At 47.5% G+C, this 23,362-nt stretch overlaps 1 protein-coding gene across 1 annotated transcript in view; it reads left to right on the forward strand.

The window, feature by feature from the left end:
- Positions 1 to 23,362, forward strand: part of LOC137430349 (receptor tyrosine-protein kinase erbB-4-like) — a 724,268-nt gene that overhangs the window by 658,642 nt on the left and 42,264 nt on the right. The window contains exons 24-25 of the mRNA XM_068121152.2: positions 62 to 159; positions 774 to 938. Of these exons, the coding sequence (XP_067977253.2) occupies positions 62 to 159; positions 774 to 938 (263 nt within the window). The remainder of the gene's footprint in view (positions 1 to 61; positions 160 to 773; positions 939 to 23,362) is intronic.

Below are 23,362 nucleotides of genomic sequence, written 5' to 3' on the forward strand. Positions count from 1 at the left end.
AACTTTTCCTTTCAGCATTAAAGTATGGGGCTGTCAGAAGTGAATACATATCTATTGTCAGGTTGGATGATTGATGCTGAAAGCCGGCCAAGGTTCCGTGAGCTCGCTGTGGAGTTCTCAAAGATGGCGCGTGACCCACAGCGCTATCTCGTCATCCAGGTGACCATCCTCCCTTGCCTCTTCCCTCCCTCCCCCAACCCTGTCACCTTGCTCATTACACGCACACACACACACATACACGCACACATACATACATACATACATACATATATATATATATACTGTCGGGCCATGCTATTCACAGTTCCGCTATTCACGGGTGATAACATGCGACCTGTTTCTCTATTCGCGGAAAAGTGTCCCACAAATTCGCGGGGTTTTTTTTCTATTCTCGGCTGTGTTCCTCTAAATATACAGTATATATATATACACGCCTCTTTTTTTTTCATTGTTGTTCCTCACAATTCTATCACATACACATACAGGTCTGACAATTCTACTCCGTTTCGCCTCCTGAAACCCGCAAATGGAGATAACAACCAACAACACACACACTTTTCACAACTTGAAGGGAAATTAACAAATAGATGGGTTTTTCATTATGTTTAACAAACACCATATTTTATGGTTTGTTGGTGAATATACTGCTGTTTGCTTCATTCATTGAATTAAAGGAAGTATGATTTTCCAGCCACTTTTTTAACATGCTTACATTGGTGGCTGATACTTTCCTCACCCCCTCAACAATGTTTTTTCGCTTAATCCTGTACAAGGGTGATGAGAGGCGCAGTGTACCAAGCCCCACAAACGGCCTTACTAACCGCAGCCTATCGGCTGAGGAAGAACTTGAGGGTATGGTGGATGCCGAGGAATATCTTCAACCACAGAAGGGATTCTTCACAACCTCCCTGCCTCAGTTCAGCTCAGACAGTGGCAAGGTGAGGCAATGTACCCGTTTTCAACCAATTTGCAATAAAATCTTTAGTAGGTCAATTCTTTCATGCTCTCCTTTTTACCTCCGCCACCAAAGGTGGATGGAGGTTATGTTTTCACTCCTGAGTGTCCGTTTGTTTGTTTGTGAACAAGATATCTCAAAAAGTTGTGGACGGATTCGGACGGAATTTGGCAGAGAGGTGTAGCGTATGTGACGAGGACGAAATGGTTAGATTTTGGTGAAGATTCGGATCCGGATCCGGCTAGTAGAATTTTTTAAGTTATCCTTGGGGTTTTGTTAATGGTAAATAACAATTAATTGAATGAAAAAATGAATGATCGTTTTTCTAAGGCCATTTTCCCCGCTAGAGCAGGGGTTAGCCTTGCGGGCCCCATGACAATCATGGTTCCCTGTTTGAGGCAATGTTTTTATGGCCGGATGCCCTTCCTGACGCCAACCCTTGGTCACGCTCTTACGATGCGCAGGGATACGGTGTACCTATTCTAAATCTGGGTACACACCGTGATCATTCATCCCAGCAAGCTGGTACTCAATTCGCTGACCTCGGGAGGATGACAGGCTGAGTCAACCCCCCTGGCGTTAATTCAGCGATCGACCGGGATTCGAACCCAGGATCCTAGGATCCCAAGCTGGCACCCTAACCGCTAAGTCAACACCAGGCTATTAATTGTAAATAACAATTAATTAAAGGCAGTAATTTTAAAGTCATTGTTGGATTTACAGTGACATCCCGAAACAGTCTCCTGCTTGCTCGGCTGCTGGGTTTGGATGGGTGACCTGATCTGGGAAGAATCTGGGTGGTATGATACGTCTTTCACTTCTAAATGATGGATTTCACCGTATGATACTCAGAGATAATGAGTGACTTTGGAATGTTCTTATAACCCTCTCCTGAATGGTGCTTCTCTGCCACTCTATGTCTGACATATTTGAAAAGCTTCTTGGTCTTCATGTTTGCCTTGGTTGTTGACCAAGTGAGTTGCACCTTAAATATCCTTTGATAAGGGGGGGAGCTTAATTTTTAAGTTCATCCAGTGCTTACTTAGAGGTGAAACCTATCATACTAATTTTGTAACCTTTCAAACTTATTATTTGCTCCTGAAGTGATTTAGGGTGAATTAGTCAAAGGGTTTGAATACGTATGCAAATGAGAATCATCTAATTTTCTCTGTTAATCTAACTTATTCACATTTTATCTGCATTTTTTAGCTTTGTCACTTGGGAGTAGTTTGTGAAGACTCTATGTATTAAGTTTGATTTGAAAGCATCATTAAATAAGCTCAGGTGGCATCAAAATGTGAAAACTTTGAAGGGGGGTGAATACTTTTGCAGGCCACTGTATACAAAAAACCTACAGGAGGCACTGCATCATCAGCATCATCAGCGGGTTTGCATCGGTCACTGCAAGAACAGATGCAAACCCGCACAGGAACCTACAAATGAATGACCAAACCTACAAGTGCATTGCCATTACCCTCTGTCAATGATCCCAAATTTTGTATCTTCTGTACAACAAAATACTGTTTTGGTTTTTGGAGGACTTTGGGGAGACACCACACATAAGAGATCCATAGTTTAGTTATATCTGTAGTTATTTTGTCTCGCTAAATTACTTCTCTCTCTCTCTCTCCCTCTCCCTCTCCCTCTCCCTCTCCCTCTCCCTCTCCATCTTCATCTTCATCTCTCTCTCCCCACCTCTCTTTCCACATCTCTGCAAAACATGCATGTGTGAGTGTGCATTGCATTCATCATTGCACACAACATTGCAAAACCACCATACAAATCAACTCCACATGAAGCATTACCAGGTAGCACGGGCCACTGCAGGATTACAACATGAAGAGCATCATGCACAATGAGGCAGAGCAAGTAGATGGGTGGGCTTGGTCACTGACTCCATTTCCAGAGCTGGGCTCAGCCAATGGACGTTGCTTGGTAACAGGAATGGACCTGTGAGGAGGCAGTGCTCACAAAGCTCAAGTTGCGGAAAAAACTATTTGGTCCCCAGACTACGCCCCTCCCAGAGCAGGCATACACCCAAAAATTGAAGGGCTCGGAGCTTGTTCGCATCTGGGGAAATAATAGTCAAGGCTGAAACTGCGAAGATGAAGCATGTGGGAGAGACGAGTTGGTGACGCATGGCAGCGGAGAGCTGAGCCATCGGGCCAAGCAGCAAAGTTTCCCTAGACACGCCAGCTAACACACTCACTTAGTCAGTCTTACAGACTTACACTTTCTGTCTCTGGCTTTCCCTACTTTTAATTAGTTCACTTTGAATTCTCGAGAGTATTCAACCATTAATTCCTCATCCCATGCAATGTTGGGTAACTGACTCGCATATCACACTTTCCTCAAAAGCATACTAAGCTTTTACCTACACCTCCCTCCACTCTATGCACCACATCCTCTATCCTCCTCTGCTTTCTCCTCCTCCTCTTCTTTCTCTCCCTCCCCTTTTTCATGTTGGGACCAACATAAGACCACCAACACGCCCTGCCTTGTTCTCTCCTCTCTCTATCACTGTTCCTGATCTTGTTTACCCCGGAATGATTGAGGCACCTGCTCTGTGTGGAATCATGATAAGTTGACTGGCTAAGAGGGCTTACATGTTAGGGGTAAGAGCTTTTTTGTGTTGCACGGCCTGCTTGTAAATACGTGCCTTTGCTAAATCTTTGATAAACTACTTTCCAAATTGCCCGGCCGTCTCTCTCCATTTGTTAGCCAATAGTGTGTAAATAGTGAATGGGAGTTCTGCCCTGCCATTTCGTTATGGTAACACAATAGCCAACATCCCACTTATGGTATCGCTCGACCATTCCTGATTGACAGCAGTGGGGCATTGAGACCATGGTTCCCTATGTTGGGGTTTAATTTGCTGGAAAGGTAAAGCGGAGTTAGGCACTTTACCCTGCCTGAATTAAACGTCTTAGACAGCATCTGTGGTTGCTTAGCAACCCTTCATGCCGTGGAGCTATCTGTGGCCCATCGGCTTCAGGGTCATCGGCCAGGAAGTGGGTTTGAGTTTGATTATTCTCCTAGAGAATGCGTACCTCTTTATTACTTGAATTTATATGTGGTGAATCAATATTTTTGTTTAATTAGTAAAACTCTGAAATGACTTGTATTTTTACAACTTGGGTCACATGAGTCCTGTTGTGGTACAATGTACCTTGTATGCACACGCTGAAATCCCATCACTAATAGTTGGTGGCTCAGTGTACGAGATATATCTCCAACTTTTTCCCCTCATGCTTGACATCTCTCGTGTGCTGTTGCAATGGTCACTGGACACATATATTTGGTTTGCTGCTTCAAAAGCAGATATATCTTTCACATTTCCAAGAGCACTGGAGGTATCGCAGCAGTTGCAGCAGAATTGTCGTTTCCATCTGCTGCTCTTGTGCTCACCATTGAACATGGAAGTAAATGGCAATCAGTTTTGTTTTTTAGCTCACCTGGAACGAAGTTCAGGGGAGCTTATGCGATGGCGCGTTGTCCGTCCGTCCATCCGTTCGGCCGTCAGTCAGTCAGTCCGTAAAAGAAATCGCTGTCTAAGGGGGTTTCCCGGGGTCAAAGTGGGTCCAGGTTTGACCCCCCCCCCCCCCCCCCGCCAAATTAGGAATTAGCTTTTTCCTCTGAAACTACACATACTATTTCGATTAAACTTAACCACAACCTTCATCACCTGTGATGTACCTAAGTTTGTTCATGGCACTAGGAAAATCAAAGTCTAAAGGGATCTACGGGGGCTCAAAATGGGTCCAGGTTTGACCCTCCAAAAGAATTTTTTTTTTTCTTTTTTTTTTGGTATACAAGATCGAGGCTCGTGAAGGAGCTAACATTAATCACACAAAAAGTCAAACCGACACATAAAACACATAATAAGGGGAGCGGTAGACAAGATGGGGAGAGAGGGGGAAGGACACAAACACAACATTTGAGAGCAGGGACATCGAAAGAAATGTGGGAGGGGGATGACTTGGGGGAGGTGGGAGAGGTATAAAACATATGGACACTGCAAGGACTTCCAGGAAAGAAGTTGGTATTTCAAAAAAGTGGATCTGGGGTGAATTAGCGGGGGTAGAAAAGATCAAGGTTTTCGATGGGGGAAGATAAGAGATGGTGGTGAACAGCTGTTTTAAAGACCTGGAGGGAGGAGTGGGATTGAAGGGAGTGGGGGAGTTTGTTCCAGAGGCGGGAGAAAAGGGGAATGAAAGAGTAAAGGTGAGCAGAGAGCCTTGATTTTGGCAGTTTAACCATAAGAGGGTTGCTGGCAGATCTTGTGCGACCTGTGGGAATATTAGGGGGACAGAGCACAGAGAGAGCTGGGGGAGCAAGGCCAGAGAGGATTCGGTAGAAGACAGAAAGACCACCAACCTGCCTGTGGTGAGTAAGTGAGAGGCCCTTGGAGATAGCTTCATCGCAGGAGATTCCAATGATTCTGAAAGCTTAGGTTTCAATAGCGTGAAGCCGAGCTAGGTGTGAGGCAGGAGCACCGGCCCAGAGGGGGGAACAGTATTCCATTGAGCTGTGGATGAAAGCTTTGTATGTGGTGAAGAGCTCAGGTGTGCCAAGGAAGGACTTCACACGACGGAGGATGCCCGCCTTGCTTTCTTTTCTGAAACTACACACACAATTTTGACGAAACTTGACCACAACCTTCACCACCCGTGCTGTACCAAAGCTTGTTCACGGCATTTTAAAAATCTGCATCTTTGGAGGTCTACGGGGGGAGGGGGGGTCGCCCCGCAAAATAGGTATTTGCTTTCATTTCTGAAACTACACTCCCAATTTGGATGAAACTTGACTACAACCTTCACCACCCATGATGTACTAATGTTTGTTCAATGCATTAGAAACAATGGGGTCTTAGGAGGTATATGGGGGGAGGGGGAGGGGAGTGGGGTTGCTCCCAAAAATAGGTATTTTCTTCTTTGTTTGTTTAAAGTCTTATGATTATGTTAGTATGATTCCACATGCTGCCCTGTCTTCTAGCAACCATTGAAATTGGTTTAAAATACTCTTTGTCGGTGCAGTATACTGTTTATTCTACCAGGGGTGCGCCAGGATTATTGCCCCTATGTTTAATTTACCTTCTGTAAATAATTATGCAACAGCCAGCTGCTCAACCAATCAAGATCTTTTGCAACTTAGATACTTATAAAAACTGAAAGAAAGTATGCACAGTGATGTTTAGGCCTGGAGACATGGGAATTATCATTTCAACATCATTGCCTAATTCCAGTTAAAACATGGACATGTTATGTAAGTAATCCAAGCCATCTCCTTATCCTTTTTATTAATTATTTCTGGTAAGCCTGTTACCCACTTTTGCAAATTTTGCTCCTTACACTCTTCCCCACCAAAGCAGCTCCCTCAATGGTTTTGGTTTATCTTGCCCATTGTTCACAACAGGAAGATGGTATAAGTGTTTACCACTCAATCCCTCATGCTTCCTGGCCCTGCTTTCTTATGTCGACCACAATTCCTAGCAGCATGATGACTCAGTTGGTCACAAAATCGCCATTGATTTGTCTGGTCGACGTTTAATTAATTACAAGGTCAGATTTAATTACAAACTGCCATTCTGTACGTTCTTATCTCAAAGCACAGTAATTTGGATCCCATTTACATGCAGCAGTCATTTCTGCATTCAGGTGGTGGAAGTTGAGATCGTAAAGCAAGGATTCTGCTGGAGCTCACAAAATTCGTTAAATGCAGAATTTAAATGCATCTGGCTCATTAAAATCTATTTGGTAAAAACCTAGTGGCAAATATTTGATAAGATTAAACAGTCAAGTAATGCAAATTTCCCATTTCCAAATTAATTAGGCAAATCTATAATCAGTGCATGTTCTCAAATTTGTCAGAATCCTGGTACCACCTCATTAAATCCATGACTTCATTGCACTCGATTCAGCAACAAGTGTGTTTGTTTCATTCCGTGACACTATTTCTTGAGATAGCTTTTCCTTTAAAAAACAAAAACAAATGTGAAATAATATATATATATATTTAGTTTTCAACATTCACTCATAAGCCAAAAAATGAAGTTTGGCGAAAAATAAACTATTTTTTCAAAGCATTCAATAACTGGTTGGCAAAAAAAAAAAAAAAATTCCCAGGGGAATCGGTGCTCAGGTATCTTTTAAAAAGAGCAGATAATTGTTTGCTGGCATGCTGGCCAAATCCCAACTTCGAGCTTAAATGGTATATGGGAAGGTAAATACAAGGTGATGTACTGCAAGTGAGATTGATTTTTTTTTAAATAATTGTGTGTTTTGTGTGGATGACAAGTAAAATGATTCTTCAAGCTAAATTAGACATATCTATCTATAATTCCAGTAATCTCTGTGTGTATGTCTGTATGTCTGTGACCGCTGTTTCTCGACAACTACCGGTCCGATATACTTGAAACTTGCCAGGTATATTGCTGGGGACCCGAGGATGTGCCTTTTCAAGGTTTCATATTAATCGGAGAAGTAGTTACCGAGCTATGGCGATTTATTTACCAAACTCCGCAAGCCGTTCGCTTTGGACCAAACCATTTCATGTAAATAGAGGGGGGGGATTGTCACCGTACTCGCAAGCCGTTCGCTTTCCGTTCACGCAAGCCGTTCGCTGGACCAAACCATTTCATGTAAATAGAGGGGGGGGATATAATTTTATGCTTATGCACGGGCACGTCCGGGCACGGGTACGGGCACGGGATATATAGTACGGGCATGCCCTAGTAATATTAATGTTCAAAAACATCCCTGAAACACAAAAATGCGAACTTGTCTTTTTGAAAGTTAGTTTCTGTTTGCATCAGCGGACAAGATAAACAATGGATTTCCATAATACAAACTGTATATATAATATATATATATATTATATATATATATATATTTTTATATGAAGGATATTTTTTATATATATATATATTATTATTATATATATATTTATATGAAGGATATTTTATATATATATATATATATATATATATATATATATATATATATATATACATATATATATATATATATATATATATATATATATATATATATATATATATATATATATATATATATATATATATGTATGTATGTATGTATGTATGTATGTATGTATGTATATTGTTACGGACCGCGGATAAGATGTTACTGGATTTGCCGAGCGGATGGCGCCGCGGCCCGAACCGTTAACAATGACTAAGACCCGATTCTGAACGTTGGCCAAATCGTGCCACAGATGTTCAATTGGGAAAAGACAAAGACGACGCGGATGTGAAGAAGAAGAAGAAGACAAAAAGGTTTGAAATACGATTATTATTTATTACTATTTACAGGATTGAAAGAAACCAAGGAAGAAGGAAGGATAACAAAATAAAGACAGAAAGAGGGACGGACCAGAAGGACACAGTGAAAACTTAGCTTACCTATGCAGTCTTACTTAACCCAGGACAGAACAAACAAAAGACAGACTCACACGAATGGGGAATGGAGGCAGGAGTGAATGGCTGGACCGGGAGGAAGGTTCAGCTCGGACCAGAGGACGGCCGGGCCGGGAGGGAGCAGCCGCCACCCTTCCTCAACAGCAACCTGCCGTCAACGCTCAAGCTGCGGCGGTCAAAGCTGCGATGGTTCAAAGCGGCTGTGGTTCAAGTTCCGGTGGTTCAAGCTGCTGTGGTTCAAACTCCTGTGGTTCAAGCTCCGGTAGTTCAAACTGCTGCCGTGGGGACGTCATGTGCTTTCTCAGGACACCTTTTCATCACTCCCGCGCACTTCTCTCAGAGGCTTCCTTCTCACTTCTTTCAAAGGCTTCCGCGCGCGCTTTTTATAACGCCGCGGGCGATCAAGCCGCCGGCCGCTAGAACACACCCATCGGTGAGCTCGCCTCGGCCCTGATTGGTCGGCACGGCCCTCTGGCTCCACCCTTGATGACGATGGGCGGGCACGCCCAGGATTCGGCAGCTCCTCCCCCTTCTTCTCCGAGCCTACCTCGTGGCTAATGGAGTCGCGGTGAATGCAGTTGGCAATTGAGGCTTTGTGAATGAAAATGAAAGGGGATCTATCTATTTGAATTCGGTGCAATGGAGTGTCAATTAATGGAAGACAAATCCTTAGCCTAATACACAGAATAAGGAAATAACTACCAACAAGGAGGAAATCTATGATTGGCTGGTGGATGTTTATGAAATAACTACGGAACGACCTTTGACCTTTATACACAGACTGGAGGCAGGAGGGTCCACAATGAGACAATAAAAAAAACACAATCCTCATATCCACAACACTGCACCCTCCTCCTCTTAGGCACGTCCCGAGCCTTTTACCTTTACTTTTAGTGTGGCACGTAGGTGTAGTTCCCTCTACATTTAACCTGACCCTGAGTGTGACAGTTTTAAAACATAAATAAATATGTCCTGCTGCTCCATTGCACCCTACCTAACAGACTTACGCCCACAGCTAACCGAATTGCGGAATGGTCTTCAAACTAAACATTTACGGTGGGGGCGCATTATTTACAATGACTACTTTATTTACAAAACGCAACCCAGGACCTGTGATTGTTCTTTTGGGGGGAGAGACAGTCTGCCCTGCATCGATGCACCAGAAAGCACCCAAAACGCACCAAAGCACCCTCAAGCACAGTCATCTCAGTTCAATAAAAATAAACCAACAAACCCTTGGTGGTGTCTTGCTCTTCGGCTCCCTCTGCTGGCCATGTTATCCTCCAGTTGTTGTCATCTTCTTTGCTGGCGGCCTATTTGGACATAAAACTTGCACAAAACGTGTCCATTTTTATTTTCTTTATTTATGGCCCACAGGGCCGACTACGTGTGGTTCACCTGTGGGGCATCGGTGTCCTGTGACCAAGGTCCGCCAGCAAGATCTCGGGCCTTCATGGCCGGTTCCAGCAGAGGGTCCATGCCCCAACCCATGGGGTCCATAAGTGGTGCTCAGCCACAGACATGTGGTCCATAAGGTGGTGCATCGATGCAGACAGCTGGTTCCGGGAGTTTCGGGCGCACAATGGCGGACTCATGCACGCTCCCCTCGGCGCCCAGTGGCGCACAGTCCTCATGTGGGAGACAAGGGGGGAAAAGACAGATGAGCGAGGGGTAAGGTCACAAGGGTACACATCAATAAAGGCAATGCAAGGCGAGGTGCGTATGGAGACGGAGCGGAGAAAAGCTCGTCCCTACCGTACGTCACCCCCCCCTGTCACCTACTCTACCCTTGCCCTTACCCCATATTTACAACAATCTACACATTTACAAATTCGTCACTACTGTCACGTCTCCCCATATCTCTTCTATACCAAATTCGTACCCACAATCCCTCTAACCAAAATTTGCCATCACCCAATTCATCATCAATCCTCATAAGGAGGAAGAGATGGCACATCAGCACAATGTCACACCCACGTCATGATGCGTCTCACAATCCAAACATTTGCACCAAAAATAATAAAAACCAACAAACCATGGCATGGTGTGGAGTACCATCGTTACCTCAGGTGAGTGGATGTAGATGGTGCGAGGAGATTCTTAATCCTAACTATCCTCTAAATGACATTAACACACTTTACACTACCCGGGGTCTTTCCCTGCCAAACCATTGGCCATCTTACTCTATGCGGTTTTAAGAACCAAATTCCCATTGACCAAACTGTGGTGCTTCCTCAATTTGGGGTCTCACTCCCCCGATGCAACTCCCTGTGCCCTTGCACAATTTCAGGGCTGAGTCGTGTAGCTCTCCCAGCAGGTCTACCCACCTGCGCACCTCCACCACTGTAGTTGCCACCCGAGCTTACCTAGCTCCTCACCCTAACCTATCTAACTGGGGAAGGCCCCTCCTGGCTCTGTCACCCCTTGGTGCCCTCTGGCACTGGGCTACCCGGGTCCGTCCTCCGGATCCTCAGGCCCCATCCACAACAACTACCGGCTCCCAGAGCCCACCTGTGGCCTCACCTGGCCGACATCCTCACAGTGGTGGAGTGTCAACCAACTACACACACTAACAGGTAAGTACACCCCATGCAACCGTTACCTATTGCCCAGCCATTTCCACAACACTAATGCACCCATCCAAGTACCATTCTTCCACACGCACCACAGATGCCAATATCCAACCACAATTTACCTGTACCCTCTACCTAACACTTACACTACCCTCCCCGGGTTTTCGTGATGGGGTCCATCCTCCTTTCCCCCATCCACACCTTCGCACCATCCACTCCACTCCACAGTTTCCACCATACTCACTCCACGACCATCCATTCCAATACTCCATATACTCCAGACCATTTATTCCATACACCTGTTCTCCATTCACCTGTAGTTGCACACCTGTGCAATCACTCCTATACCTGGTGCTTCCTGCACCCTCCTTCCTCCCTGGACCATTTGGTCAACACAACACACATCACCATCACTCCTTCATACACTGCTCCATACACCTGTCCAGTTGCACACCTGTGCAATCACACCTTTTAACCACACACACGGCATCATCTGAACTACCTGTTGCCCTGCTAACTTAGTGCTCCCCGTCTTCCCTTTAAACTAAGCACATACCACGTCATTATCATCCAAACTAATCTACCTGCGTCCCCACTACCGGTATCATTGTCACTACCTAAACCTTAGCGTTACCTATTGTCAATCTCTAGGTCCCTTCACACTATATCCTAACCCTCCCGGGCTAGTTTTCACTGCCAACCCCATAACTCTATTGCTCCTTTGCCCCCGTCTGTGAGAGATGGCAGAGTTGCCACCCCACCACATCGGGTATCTCTCACTACCAATTTGGCACATCAAATTTCAACCAATCAAAAATTTGCCAATCACTACCAATTCTATTCACTTTTCTAAATTTCGGGTCAAAAACACTATCCTCATCATCAGTCTACTCACTAGTGCCTCTCGGTGCGCCGTCACATCATTAAAACTCGGCTTCGCAAAGCCGAGCAATGAATTCGGGTGGTTTGGTCGCCTGCAGTTGGATCCGTCCGGCATTCACGACTCTGGGGAGGAGGCATGCTCGGGCCGAGGTTCCACGCATCATCGCGGCTCGGAACCCTGCGGTCCCGGGTCCGATGACTCAATCTCGCCCGGTCGGAACTCCGCCCCCGCCACCAGGGGGCACCGTCCGCTTCCTCCTCCTCGCCCTTGAACCGGACCGGTCGCCTCGCCCGACAAGGCCCGGACTCAACCGTGCAGGGCAGGGCCAAGCCCGAATCGGCAACGACGCTTCGAAGAGAAGCGACGCAGCATCGATCCACGCCTGGCCTGGCATCCAACAAAGCGCACCGCGCCCCGATTGCTCGCATCGGCTATCCGTCGCCCTAACTGCTAACCCGGTCAACGTCGATGCTTTACTTGCAGGCTCACACCACGCGACCCGTTTCACACTCACAAAGCCCGGCGTTCCAATGCCTCCAGTGCATCCCCCACACTCCGTCCATTCCACCGACGCACCCCCTGTTACACACCACACCCCTCGCGCACACTCACCGTTCGCACACTCCCTTAACACACCTCGTGCACCATCTTGCGCACTCTCCCTCGGTACGTACTCCGTACCACTCACCATGGGCGTGCACTCTTGCATCCACCCACTACCGCTCTCCGATGTGCTCCCTCGCACTCGCGCCACAACCAACTCAGGTGTGCTTTCTCGCACACCCTCGCCGTTCAGCCCATACGTGCATCCTCGCACCTGCTCCACCACCAACTCGCTCCTCGTGTCACACTCCGTACACCCCGACGTGCATTCTCGCTCGCACTCGGTTTCACTCCCACACTTTATAACACACCCACTCTTTGACGCACACTTTTTCCTCACACGCGTGCCATTTTTACTCACACGGGACCCTTCACCAACGCCCGAGTGCCATATCGATCCCAATCGCGCGACAATCCTGTTGTCGCCAAACATCCTTCCACTAAATCGCCCCGCACAATACACAGCACGACTCACCTGGGGGATCCTTTTCTCCACGCGCACCTGCAAACTTCCATTTGGGTTAAGCACAGCATCGTGATGTGAGCAGGGACTTTGAGCATAATCCATTTCTCCCTGCAATTCCCGGGCTACCTCCGTCGTCTCTTCAATTTTAATTCCCAGCACTTTTTCTTTATTCACCTCGACGACCGCTGGTTTTATTAAAATTCCCTCTTCTACCTCAGCGGTCGCCGGCTGCCCCATACCCCGGGTCGCGATCTCTATACCCGTCATTGTACGCGCGCTTTCCTCCACTTCGCCCAACCAGTGCTTCTCGACCCGCGTTACCTCCTCGTGCACCCGTGGGACCTGCTCGCCCAACCCGCGGTCTCTGTCCCTCTCCGCTTCCCTTACCTCATATGCGACTCTGTCCCTCGCCATTTCCTCAGTTATTTCTTTAATTTGGTTTCTGGTACCCCTCGCTTCGTCCCTCATTTGGCCTCCCATCCTGTTTTCCATCCCTTTGAAATTATCGTCTGTTTTTACCATAAAGGCCATCATCTGTTTCATAAACAGGTCCAAATTCATTGGCATCTCGGGCTCGGCTGCTGCGACCACGGACGCGGCTAAATTTGGCGCCACTACACCCACGTGCGCGAGGGCGCCATTTTGTGCACCTGATACTCCCTCAACCACCTCCTCATTGCTCTCCTCCATTTCTTCCCTGTGGTCCTGGGTTACCCCTAACCCCTCTTCTAGCTCACCCACCTGCATCCGATCGCCTTGATTGTCCATGGCACGACTTCCAAATTTAAGATTTTAAATAAAACAAAATTTCTTTTTGGGCCACCCGTAATTTTGAGCGCGCTATTCGGGCTCCAGGTCCGAATCTCACTCCCAGGCACCAATTGTTATGGACCGCGGATAAGATGTTACTAGATTTGCCGAGCGGATGGCGCTGCGGCCCGAACCGTTAACAATGACTAAGACCCGATTCTGAACGTTGGCCAAATCGTGCCACAGATGTTCATTTGGGAAAAGACAAAGACGACGCGGATGTGAAGAAGAAGAAGAAGACAAAAAGGTTTGAAATACGATTATTATTTATTACTATTTACAGGATTGAAAGAAACCAAGGAAGAAGGAAAGATAACAAAATAAAGACAGAAAGAGGGACGGACCAGAAGGACACAGTGAAAACTTAGCTTACCTATGCAGTCTTACTTAACCCAGGACAGAACAAACAAAAGACAGACTCACACGAATGGGGAATGGAGGCAGGAGTGAATGGCTGGACCGGGAGGAAGGTTCAGCTCGGACCAGAGGACGGCCGGGCCGGGAGGGAGCAGCCGCCACCCTTCCTCAACAGCAACCTGCCGTCAACGCTCAAGCTGCGGCGGTCAAAGCTGCGATGGTTCAAAGCTGCTGTGGTTCAAGTTCCGGTGGTTCAAGCTGCTGTGGTTCAAACTCCTGTGGTTCAAGCTCCGGTAGTTCAAACTGCTGCCGTGGGGACGTCATGTGCTTTCTCAGGACACCTTTTCATCACTCCCGCGCACTTCTCTCAGAGGCTTCCTTCTCACTTCTTTCAAAGGCTTCCGCGCGCGCTTTTTATAACGCCGCGGGCGATCAAGCCGCCGGCCGCTAGAACACACCCATCGGTGAGCTCGCCTCGGCCCTGATTGGTCGGCACGGCCCTCTGGCTCCACCCTTGATGACGATGGGCGGGCACGCCCAGGATTCGGCAGCTCCTCCCCCTTCTTCTCCGAGCCTACCTCGTGGCTAATGGAGTCGCGGTGAATGCAGTTGGCAATTGAGGCTTTGTGAATGAAAATGAAAGGGGATCTATCTATTTGAATTTGGTGCAATGGAGTGTCAATTAATGGAAGACAAATCCTTAGCCTAATACACAGAATAAGGAAATAACTACCAACAAGGAGGAAATCTATGATTGGCTGGTGGATGTTTATGAAATAACTACGGAACGACCTTTGACCTTTATACACAGACTGGAGGCAGGAGGGTCCACAATGAGACAATAAAAAAAACACAATCCTCATATCCACAACAATATATATATATATATATATATATATATATATATATATATATTGTTATAGATCGCGGTTAGATGTTATAGACCGAGCGGTGGTGTAAGACCGCGACCTAACAAAACTCACCCGATTCACCCAGACTTTGGCCGTATCGCACCCCAGCTGCTCAATGAGGGAAAAGACGAAAACGACGCAATGCAAAGAGGAAAACGAAGGCAAAGAAAGGTTTGGAAATACGACTGAATTTATTGACTATTTACACACAAGCAAAAAGGAGCAATCAAGTTTATTTACAAGCACATAAGACGCAGGTGACACAGGGAAAATACTAGCTTATACAGACTTAATTAACTACCCAGGACAAAACAAACAAAGACGACTCACACGGGGAATTGCAGAGTGGATTGGCTGGAAGGCGGTGCGTGGCTGGAGGGGGAGGACGGCACGGAGCTGGCTGGAGCTTGATCCTGCACGGGACGTCGGGCGGGACCTCGACGGCCGCTGATGCCTCCGATCCTGTCGTGTGCGTGGGATCACGGGTCGGGTCACGGGTCGGATCACGGGTCGGATCACGGTCAGAGCCGACGCGCTGGTGGGGGGTCTGGCGTGACGGGTTCTCTCCTCTCTTCTTTTGTTTGGTCCAACCACTCCGTCTCCAACGCAACCCCTCAACGCAATCACTGAACGCAACCACTGAACGCAACCACTGACGACCAACTCAGCTCTTTGTGACCCTCCTTGTCTCGGCTCAAAAGTGCATCTCCCTTTCTGCTTCCAAGCTCGACTCTGTAAAAACGCATCTCTTTCTTGGACACGCCCTGCCTTGGGTTATATAGGCCCCCGCCCCTCAACCTTTGCGAACCTCCCCGACCGCTCTTCCTCCGCCCTCTGTAGCCAAACCCCTGGCTCATGGTTGGTCGAGCGGGGCTGGTTCACTCCTCCCCCTCTATGACGGGGTGGAGACACGCCTTTCTTCCCCAACCCGGCCTCGTGGCCAATGGCGGCAATTGGATCGGAGGTAACTGGTGATGGGAATGGAAGGGAATCTATCTCTTTCACTGGTGCAATGGAGTATTTCTATTAATGGAAGACACAGCCTTACGCTAATACACAGAATAAGAGATAACTATCAACAGGTATATTCTATTACTTGGCTGACGTGTATGCTTGTGGACTATGGGACGCCCTTTTGGTCTTTACACAGCTCCGGAGGCAGGAGGCACAGAATAAACAATAATCACAATAGTACAGCACACAATCCAAAAAATATACAGTCCTCATATCCACAACACTGCACCCTCCTCCTCTTAGGCACGTCCCGGGCCTACAACTTTTATTTAGTGTGACACGTAGGTGTAGTTCCCTCTACTTTTAACCTGACCCTGAGTGCGACAGTTTTAAAACATAAATAAATGTGTCCCGCTGCTCCATTGCACCCTGCCTAACAGACTTACGCCCACAGTTAACCGAATTGCGGAATGGTCTTCAAACTAAACACTGACGGTGGGGAGCATTATTTACACTGACGCTATTTTTATTTACAAAACTAACCCAGGACCTGTAATTGTTCTTTCTGGGGGGGAGACAGTCTGCTCTGCATCGACGCACCATGAACGCACCCAAAAACGCACCAATACACACCCTCAAGCACCAATCAGTGCAGTCACCATTGTTCAATGAATGTTCAATAAAAATAAAATCGACAACCCCTAACCCTGCAGGTGATCTCTTGCTCTTCGGCTCCCTCTGCTGGTTATTATTATTTGTCTTCCAGATGTTGTCATTCTCTTTTGCTTTGCTTACTGGCGGCCTATTTGCAATAAAGTGTGCCCAATGTGCCCTTCTTTATTTTCTTTTATTTATAGCCCACAGGGCCGACTAGTGTGGTTCACCTGTGGGGTATCGGTGCCCTGTGGCCAAGGTCCGCCAGCAAGATTTCGGGCCCTCATGGCCGGTTCCAGCAGAGGGGCCATGCCCCAACCCATGGGGTCCATAGGTGGTGCTCGGCCACAGACATGTGGTCCATAATGTGGTGCATCGATGCAGACAGCTGGTTCTGGGAATTTCGGGCGCACAATGGCCGACCCACGCACGCTCCCCTCGGCGCCCAACGGCGCACAGGTCATGTGGGAGACAAAAGAAAGACAATTGAGCGAGGGGTAAGGTCACAAGGGTACACGTCAATAAGGCAATGCAAGGCAAAATGCGTACGGAGGGCGAAGTGAGAAAGCTCATCCCTACCGTACGTCACCCCCCCTGTCACCTAGCCTACCCTTGCCCTTACCCCATATGTACAAAATCTACACATTACCAATTCGTCACTACTGTCACGTCTTCCCCATATTTCCCCTATACCAAATTCGTCACCACAATCCCTCTACTTCAAAAATTTGCCATCATCAATTCATCATCAATCCTCATAAGGAGGAAGAGATGGAATTACGCACAATGTCACACCCACGTCATGATGCGTCTCACATTCCAAACATTTGCACAGTAAAAATAATTAAACATGGCATGGTGTGGAGTACCTGTCACCTCAGGTGAGTGGATGCAGATGGTGCGAGGAGATCCTTCATCCTAACTATCCTCTAAATGACTTTAACACACTTTACACTACCCGGGGTCTTTCCCTGCCAATCCATTGGCCAACTTACACTATGGGTTCTAATAACCAATTCCCATTGGCCAAACTGTGGTGCTCCTCAATTTGGGGTCTCACTCCCCCGATTCATCTCCCGGTGCCCTCGCACAATTTCTGGGCTGTGGCGTGTACCTCTCCCAGTGGGTCTACCCACCTGCACACCTCCACCACTGCAGTTGCCTCCGAGCTTACCTGCTCCTCACCCTAACCTAACTACCTGGGGAAGGCCCTCTGGCGCTCTCCCCACTCGGTGCCCTCTCTGGCACTGGGCTACCCGGGTCCGTCCTCCGGATCCTCGGGCCCCATCCACAACTCTACCGGCTCCCAGAGCCCACCTGCGGCCTCACCTGGCCGACATCCTCACAGTGGTGGAGTGCCCAACCAACTACACACACTAACAGGCTACACGCCCAGCCATTTCCACAACACTAATGCACCCATTCACAACACCATTCTGCAACCGCACCACAGATGCCAATATCCAACCACAATTTACCTATACCCTCTACCTAACACTTGCACTACCCGCCCCGGGTATCCGTGATGGGGGTCCACTCTTCCCCCATTCACACCTTCGCACCATCCACTCCACTCCACAATTTCCACCATACTCACTCCACGACCATCCATTCCAATACTCCATACCATTTATTCCATACACCTGTCCTCCATTCACCTGTCGTTGCACACCTGTGCAATCTCACCTGGTGCCACCTGCACCCTCCTCCTCTTCCTGGACCATTTGGTCAACACAACACGCAATCACCACTACTCCCTCATACACTGCTCCACACACCTGTTCAGTTGCACACCTGTGCAATCACACCTGTTCCATTCTCACCTGTCCAATCCTCACACACACGGCATCATCTCAGCTAACTACTCCCCTCTGAAACTTGCGCTTCCCAGTCGTCCCTTTAAACTATTGCGCTCCCACGTCATTATAATCCACACTAATCTACCTGCGTCCCCACTACAGGTATCAGTCACTAACTAACCTTAACGTCACATAATGTCATCTTCTAGGGCCCTATCAATATAACCTAACCCACCCGGGCTAGTTTTCACTGCCATACACCCCATAAGCTATAGCTCCTTTGCCCCCACCTGTGAGGGATGGTGGATTTGCCATCCCACCACATCGGGGGTCTCTCACTACCAATTTCGCTCGTCCAAATCCAACAATTCAAAAATTTTCCATTTACTGCCAATTCTATTCACTTTTCTAATTTTTGTTTTAAATCACTATCACTATCACCATCACCCGTCTACTTATTACATCCTCTCGGTGCGCCAATTCACATCTACAGCCCGGCTTCGTACAGCCGAGCACTGAACGCGGATTCTTTTGTGCTGGCGGCTGGATGCGTCCCGCATTCAGGGCAGGGACGGAGGCTTACCCGGGCCGAGATCCCATGCACCACCTCGGCGTGAAGCCATCCAATGTCCCGATCTCGACCTGCCGGCACGTCTCAATAGAAAGTGGTCGCCATGACGACCCTTCCTATTGGGCTGCCCGCTCCGCCTAGTGGAGCCCGGACGCGGCCGCTCCACGCGAGGCCCAGCGTGGATCGCGCACGGCGGTCCTTTCGAACCCGCCGTGGCTCGGATCTCCGCTGGTTCTCGCGGCACGCGAAGCCCGGCACGCACCGAGGGCCCGATTCGGCTAAAAGTCGACCTAACCTTTAACCCGGTTATCGTCGACGCCTCACCTGCAGGCTTACATGCATACGCTACCCCTTTCGTGCTCATACATGCAGCCGTTCCCATTCTCCTCGTACCTTTCCTTACACACCTCGGTACACTCATTCCGCTCACCGACTTGGTCACACACCTGACCACCGAACACCTTGGCACACATTCGTCGCTCGCACACCTCACCAATACACCTCTTCGCGCCCCTGTCTCGGTCACCTCCTTTGTGACAATCACAGGTGTGCTCTCACCCGCACACCCAACCACGTGTCTCACTACCAATTCCAGCGTGCATTCCCACTCACGCTCTACCATTCCAGGTGTGCATCCTTCTATTCCAGGTGTACATCCTCGCTCACCTGCCACAACCAACTCACGCTCCGTTTCACTCTCACTACTCTCACCTCCACTCTCGGTCGCGCACTCACCCTTACTCTTGACAGCATGCGCTTTCCCCATGCACCCGTCCGTTACACACCTTTCTCGCGCATCCTCCCGCGCACACTTCTTCGTTACTTCCTCCGTAACACTCACCACAGGCATGCATTCTCCCTTACTCTTGACAGCATGCGCTTTCCCCATGCACCCGTCCGTTACACACCTTTCTCGCGCATCCTCCCGCGCACACTTTTTCGTTACTTCCTCCGTAACACTCACCACACCGCGCTTCCCTGTGCTCCCTCGCACACGCGCTTCGACCAACTCACTCTTGACGGCACACTCACTCCTCGGCGTGCACTTTTTCCTCACACACCCCATGGTCGGACATTCTCGCACACCTCTTTTTTTGCACACCTGTCCTGTCACACACCTCACCAACGGCCTTTCACGAACACCCGGATCCAAACCAATCCCCAAGCCGACTGAATCTCCCCTCACATCATGTACATTGCCACTCACCTCCGTACCTCGTCGCACCTCCTCTGCCACCTGCAAACTTTTTATTTGGTTAGTGAGCATCTCATCATGATTTGAACACAGACTTTGTACATTATCCATTTCTCCCTGCAATTCCCGGGCTACCTCCGTCATCTCTTCAATTTCAATGCCCACTTCCGCTTTTTCTGTACTCACCTCGACGACCGTTGGCTTTAATAAAATTCCCTCTACCTCATCGGTCGCCGGCTTTTCCAAGCCCCGGGTCGCGATTTCTACCCCCGTCATTGTACCCGTGCTTTCCTCCGCTTCGCTCAACCAGCGCTTTTCGACTCGCGTTACCTCCTCGTGCACCCCTGGGACCCTTTCGCCCAACTTGCGGTCTCTGTCCCTCTGCTCCCCTTCCTCCCTATCGGCCCTCATTCCGTTCGTTATTTCTTCAATTTGGTTTCCCAATTTGTTCGTTATTGCTTCCTTTTGGTTTCCCAATTTGTTTAACAATCGCTCACTGTCAGCTTCCATTTGGTTTAACAATCGCTCACTGTCAGCTTCCATTTGGTTTAACAATCGCTCCCTGTTCCTGTCCAAAAGGGCCTCCATTTCAGCCATAATTAATTGCATGTCTTCCACCGTTGGTACAAAGGGCGCGGCAAAATTTGGTGCCGCTACACCCACATGCGTGAGGACGCCATTTTGTGCACCTGATACACCCTCAACCGCACCTTCTTTACTCTCCTCCACCATTTTTTTTCCTAAGTCCTGGGTCGATTCTACCCCGTCTATCTCTCCCAACGGCATCCCGTCGCCTTGAACAGCCATGGCGCGATTTCAAAATTCGGGTTTTGCTTAAAAAAAAAACAAATTTCGGCAGCTCGTAATTTTGACCAAAATTTTTTTTCTAGATGTTTTAAAAATTTGGTTCGGGCCCCGAATCTCACTCCCAGACACCAATTGTTATAGATCGCGGTTAGATGTTATAGACCGAGCGGTGGTGTAAGACCGCGACCTAACAAAACTCACCCGATTCACCCAGACTTTGGCCGTATCGCACCCCAGCTGCTCAATGAGGGAAAAGACGAAAACGACGCAATGCAAAGAGGAAAACGAAGGCAAAGAAAGGTTTGGAAATACGACTGAATTTATTGACTATTTACACACAAGCAAAAAGGAGCAATCAAGTTTATTTACAAGCACATAAGACGCAGGTGACACAGGGAAAATACTAGCTTATACAGACTTAATTAACTACCCAGGACAAAACAAACAAAGACGACTCACACGGGGAATTGCAGAGTGGATTGGCTGGAAGGCGGTGCGTGGCTGGAGGGGGAGGACGGCACGGAGATGGCTGGAGCTTGATCCTGCACGGGACGTCGGGCGGGACCTCGACGGCCGCTGATGCCTCCGATCCTGTCGTGTGCGTGGGATCACGGGTCGGATCACGGGTCGGGTCACGGGTCGGATCACGGGTCGGATCACGGTCAGAGCCGACGCGCTGGTGGGGGGTCTGGCGTGACGGGTTCTCTCCTCTCTTCTTTTGTTTGGTCCAACCACTCCGTCTCCAACGCAACCCCTCAACGCAACCCCTCAACGCAATCACTGAACGCAACCACTGAACGCAACCACTGACGACCAACTCAGCTCTTTGTGACCCTCCTTGTCTCGGCTCAAAAGTGCATCTCCCTTTCTGCTTCCAAGCTCGACTCTGTAAAAACGCATCTCTTTCTTGGACACGCCCTGCCTTGGGTTATATAGGCCCCCGCCCCTCAACCTTTGCGAACCTCCCCGACCGCTCTTCCTCCGCCCTCTGTAGCCAAACCCCTGGCTCATGGTTGGTCGAGCGGGGCTGGTTCACTCCTCCCCCTCTATGACGGGGTGGAGACACGCCTTTCTTCCCCAACCCGGCCTCGTGGCCAATGGCGGCAATTGGATCGGAGGTAACTGGTGATGGGAATGGAAGGGAATCTATCTCTTTCACTGGTGCAATGGAGTATTTCTATTAATGGAAGACACAGCCTTACGCTAATACACAGAATAAGAGATAACTATCAACAGGTATATTCTATTACTTGGCTGACGTGTATGCTTGTGGACTATGGGACGCCCTTTTGGTCTTTACACAGCTCCGGAGGCAGGAGGCACAGAATAAACAATAATCACAATAGTACAGCACACAATCCAAAAAATATACAGTCCTCATATCCACAACAATATATATATATATATATGTATATATATATATATATATATATATATATATGTATATATATATATATATATATATGTATATATATATATATATATATATATATATATACGTATATATATATATATATATATATATATATATATATATATATATATATATATACACATATATATATATATATATATATATATATATATATATATATATATATATATATATATATATATATATATATAAAACCCTGGTGTTGGGCTCGCGGCTAGGGTGTCAGCTTAGGATCCTAGGATCCTGGGTTCGAATCCCGGTCGATCGCTGAATTAACGCCAGGGGGGTTGACTCAGCCTGTCATCCTTCCGAGGTCGGCTAATTGAGGACCAGTTCACTGGTAATTCCCTGTTTGTCGTTAAAGGCGGCAAAAAGGGTTGGCGTCAGGAAGGGCATCCGGCCGTAAAACATTGCGTCAAAAAGGGGACCGAAAAACAACAACAACCACGGTTCCCGAAAAAGGCCAACCCCCGCTTGCGGGGAAAAATGGCCTCTAAAGGTGGTTATATATATATATATATATATATATATATATATACGTATATATATATATATATATATATATATATATATATATATATATATATATATATATATCCTCATATCCTCATAGCCTCATATCCACAACATCCTCATATCAATCCTCATACACAATGAGGAAACACAATCCTCATATCCACAACAATATATATATATATATATATCAGGGTGGAGCTTATTTTTGAACTTTTGAAATATGATCTTCTTGCCCTCTCAATTTGTTCCTATATATGAAATAAAAATTCAGGCAAAATATGAGCACAACTAAACAATATTCAGGGGTAGCTCAACGATGGTAAAGTTTCTGATACCCCAAAGCTGCGGCCGCCCTTTTATTTCGCATACTACTGATAATAGATTAATTCTGTTGATAAATTAAGAACCCAATTTTAACTACTAAGTAACTTGACA

Source organism: Myxine glutinosa, chromosome 6 (assembly GCF_964187855.1).
Source record: "Myxine glutinosa chromosome 6, kmMyxGlut1.1, whole genome shotgun sequence".
In the NCBI taxonomy this organism is placed as follows: domain Eukaryota; kingdom Metazoa; phylum Chordata; class Myxini; order Myxiniformes; family Myxinidae; genus Myxine; species Myxine glutinosa.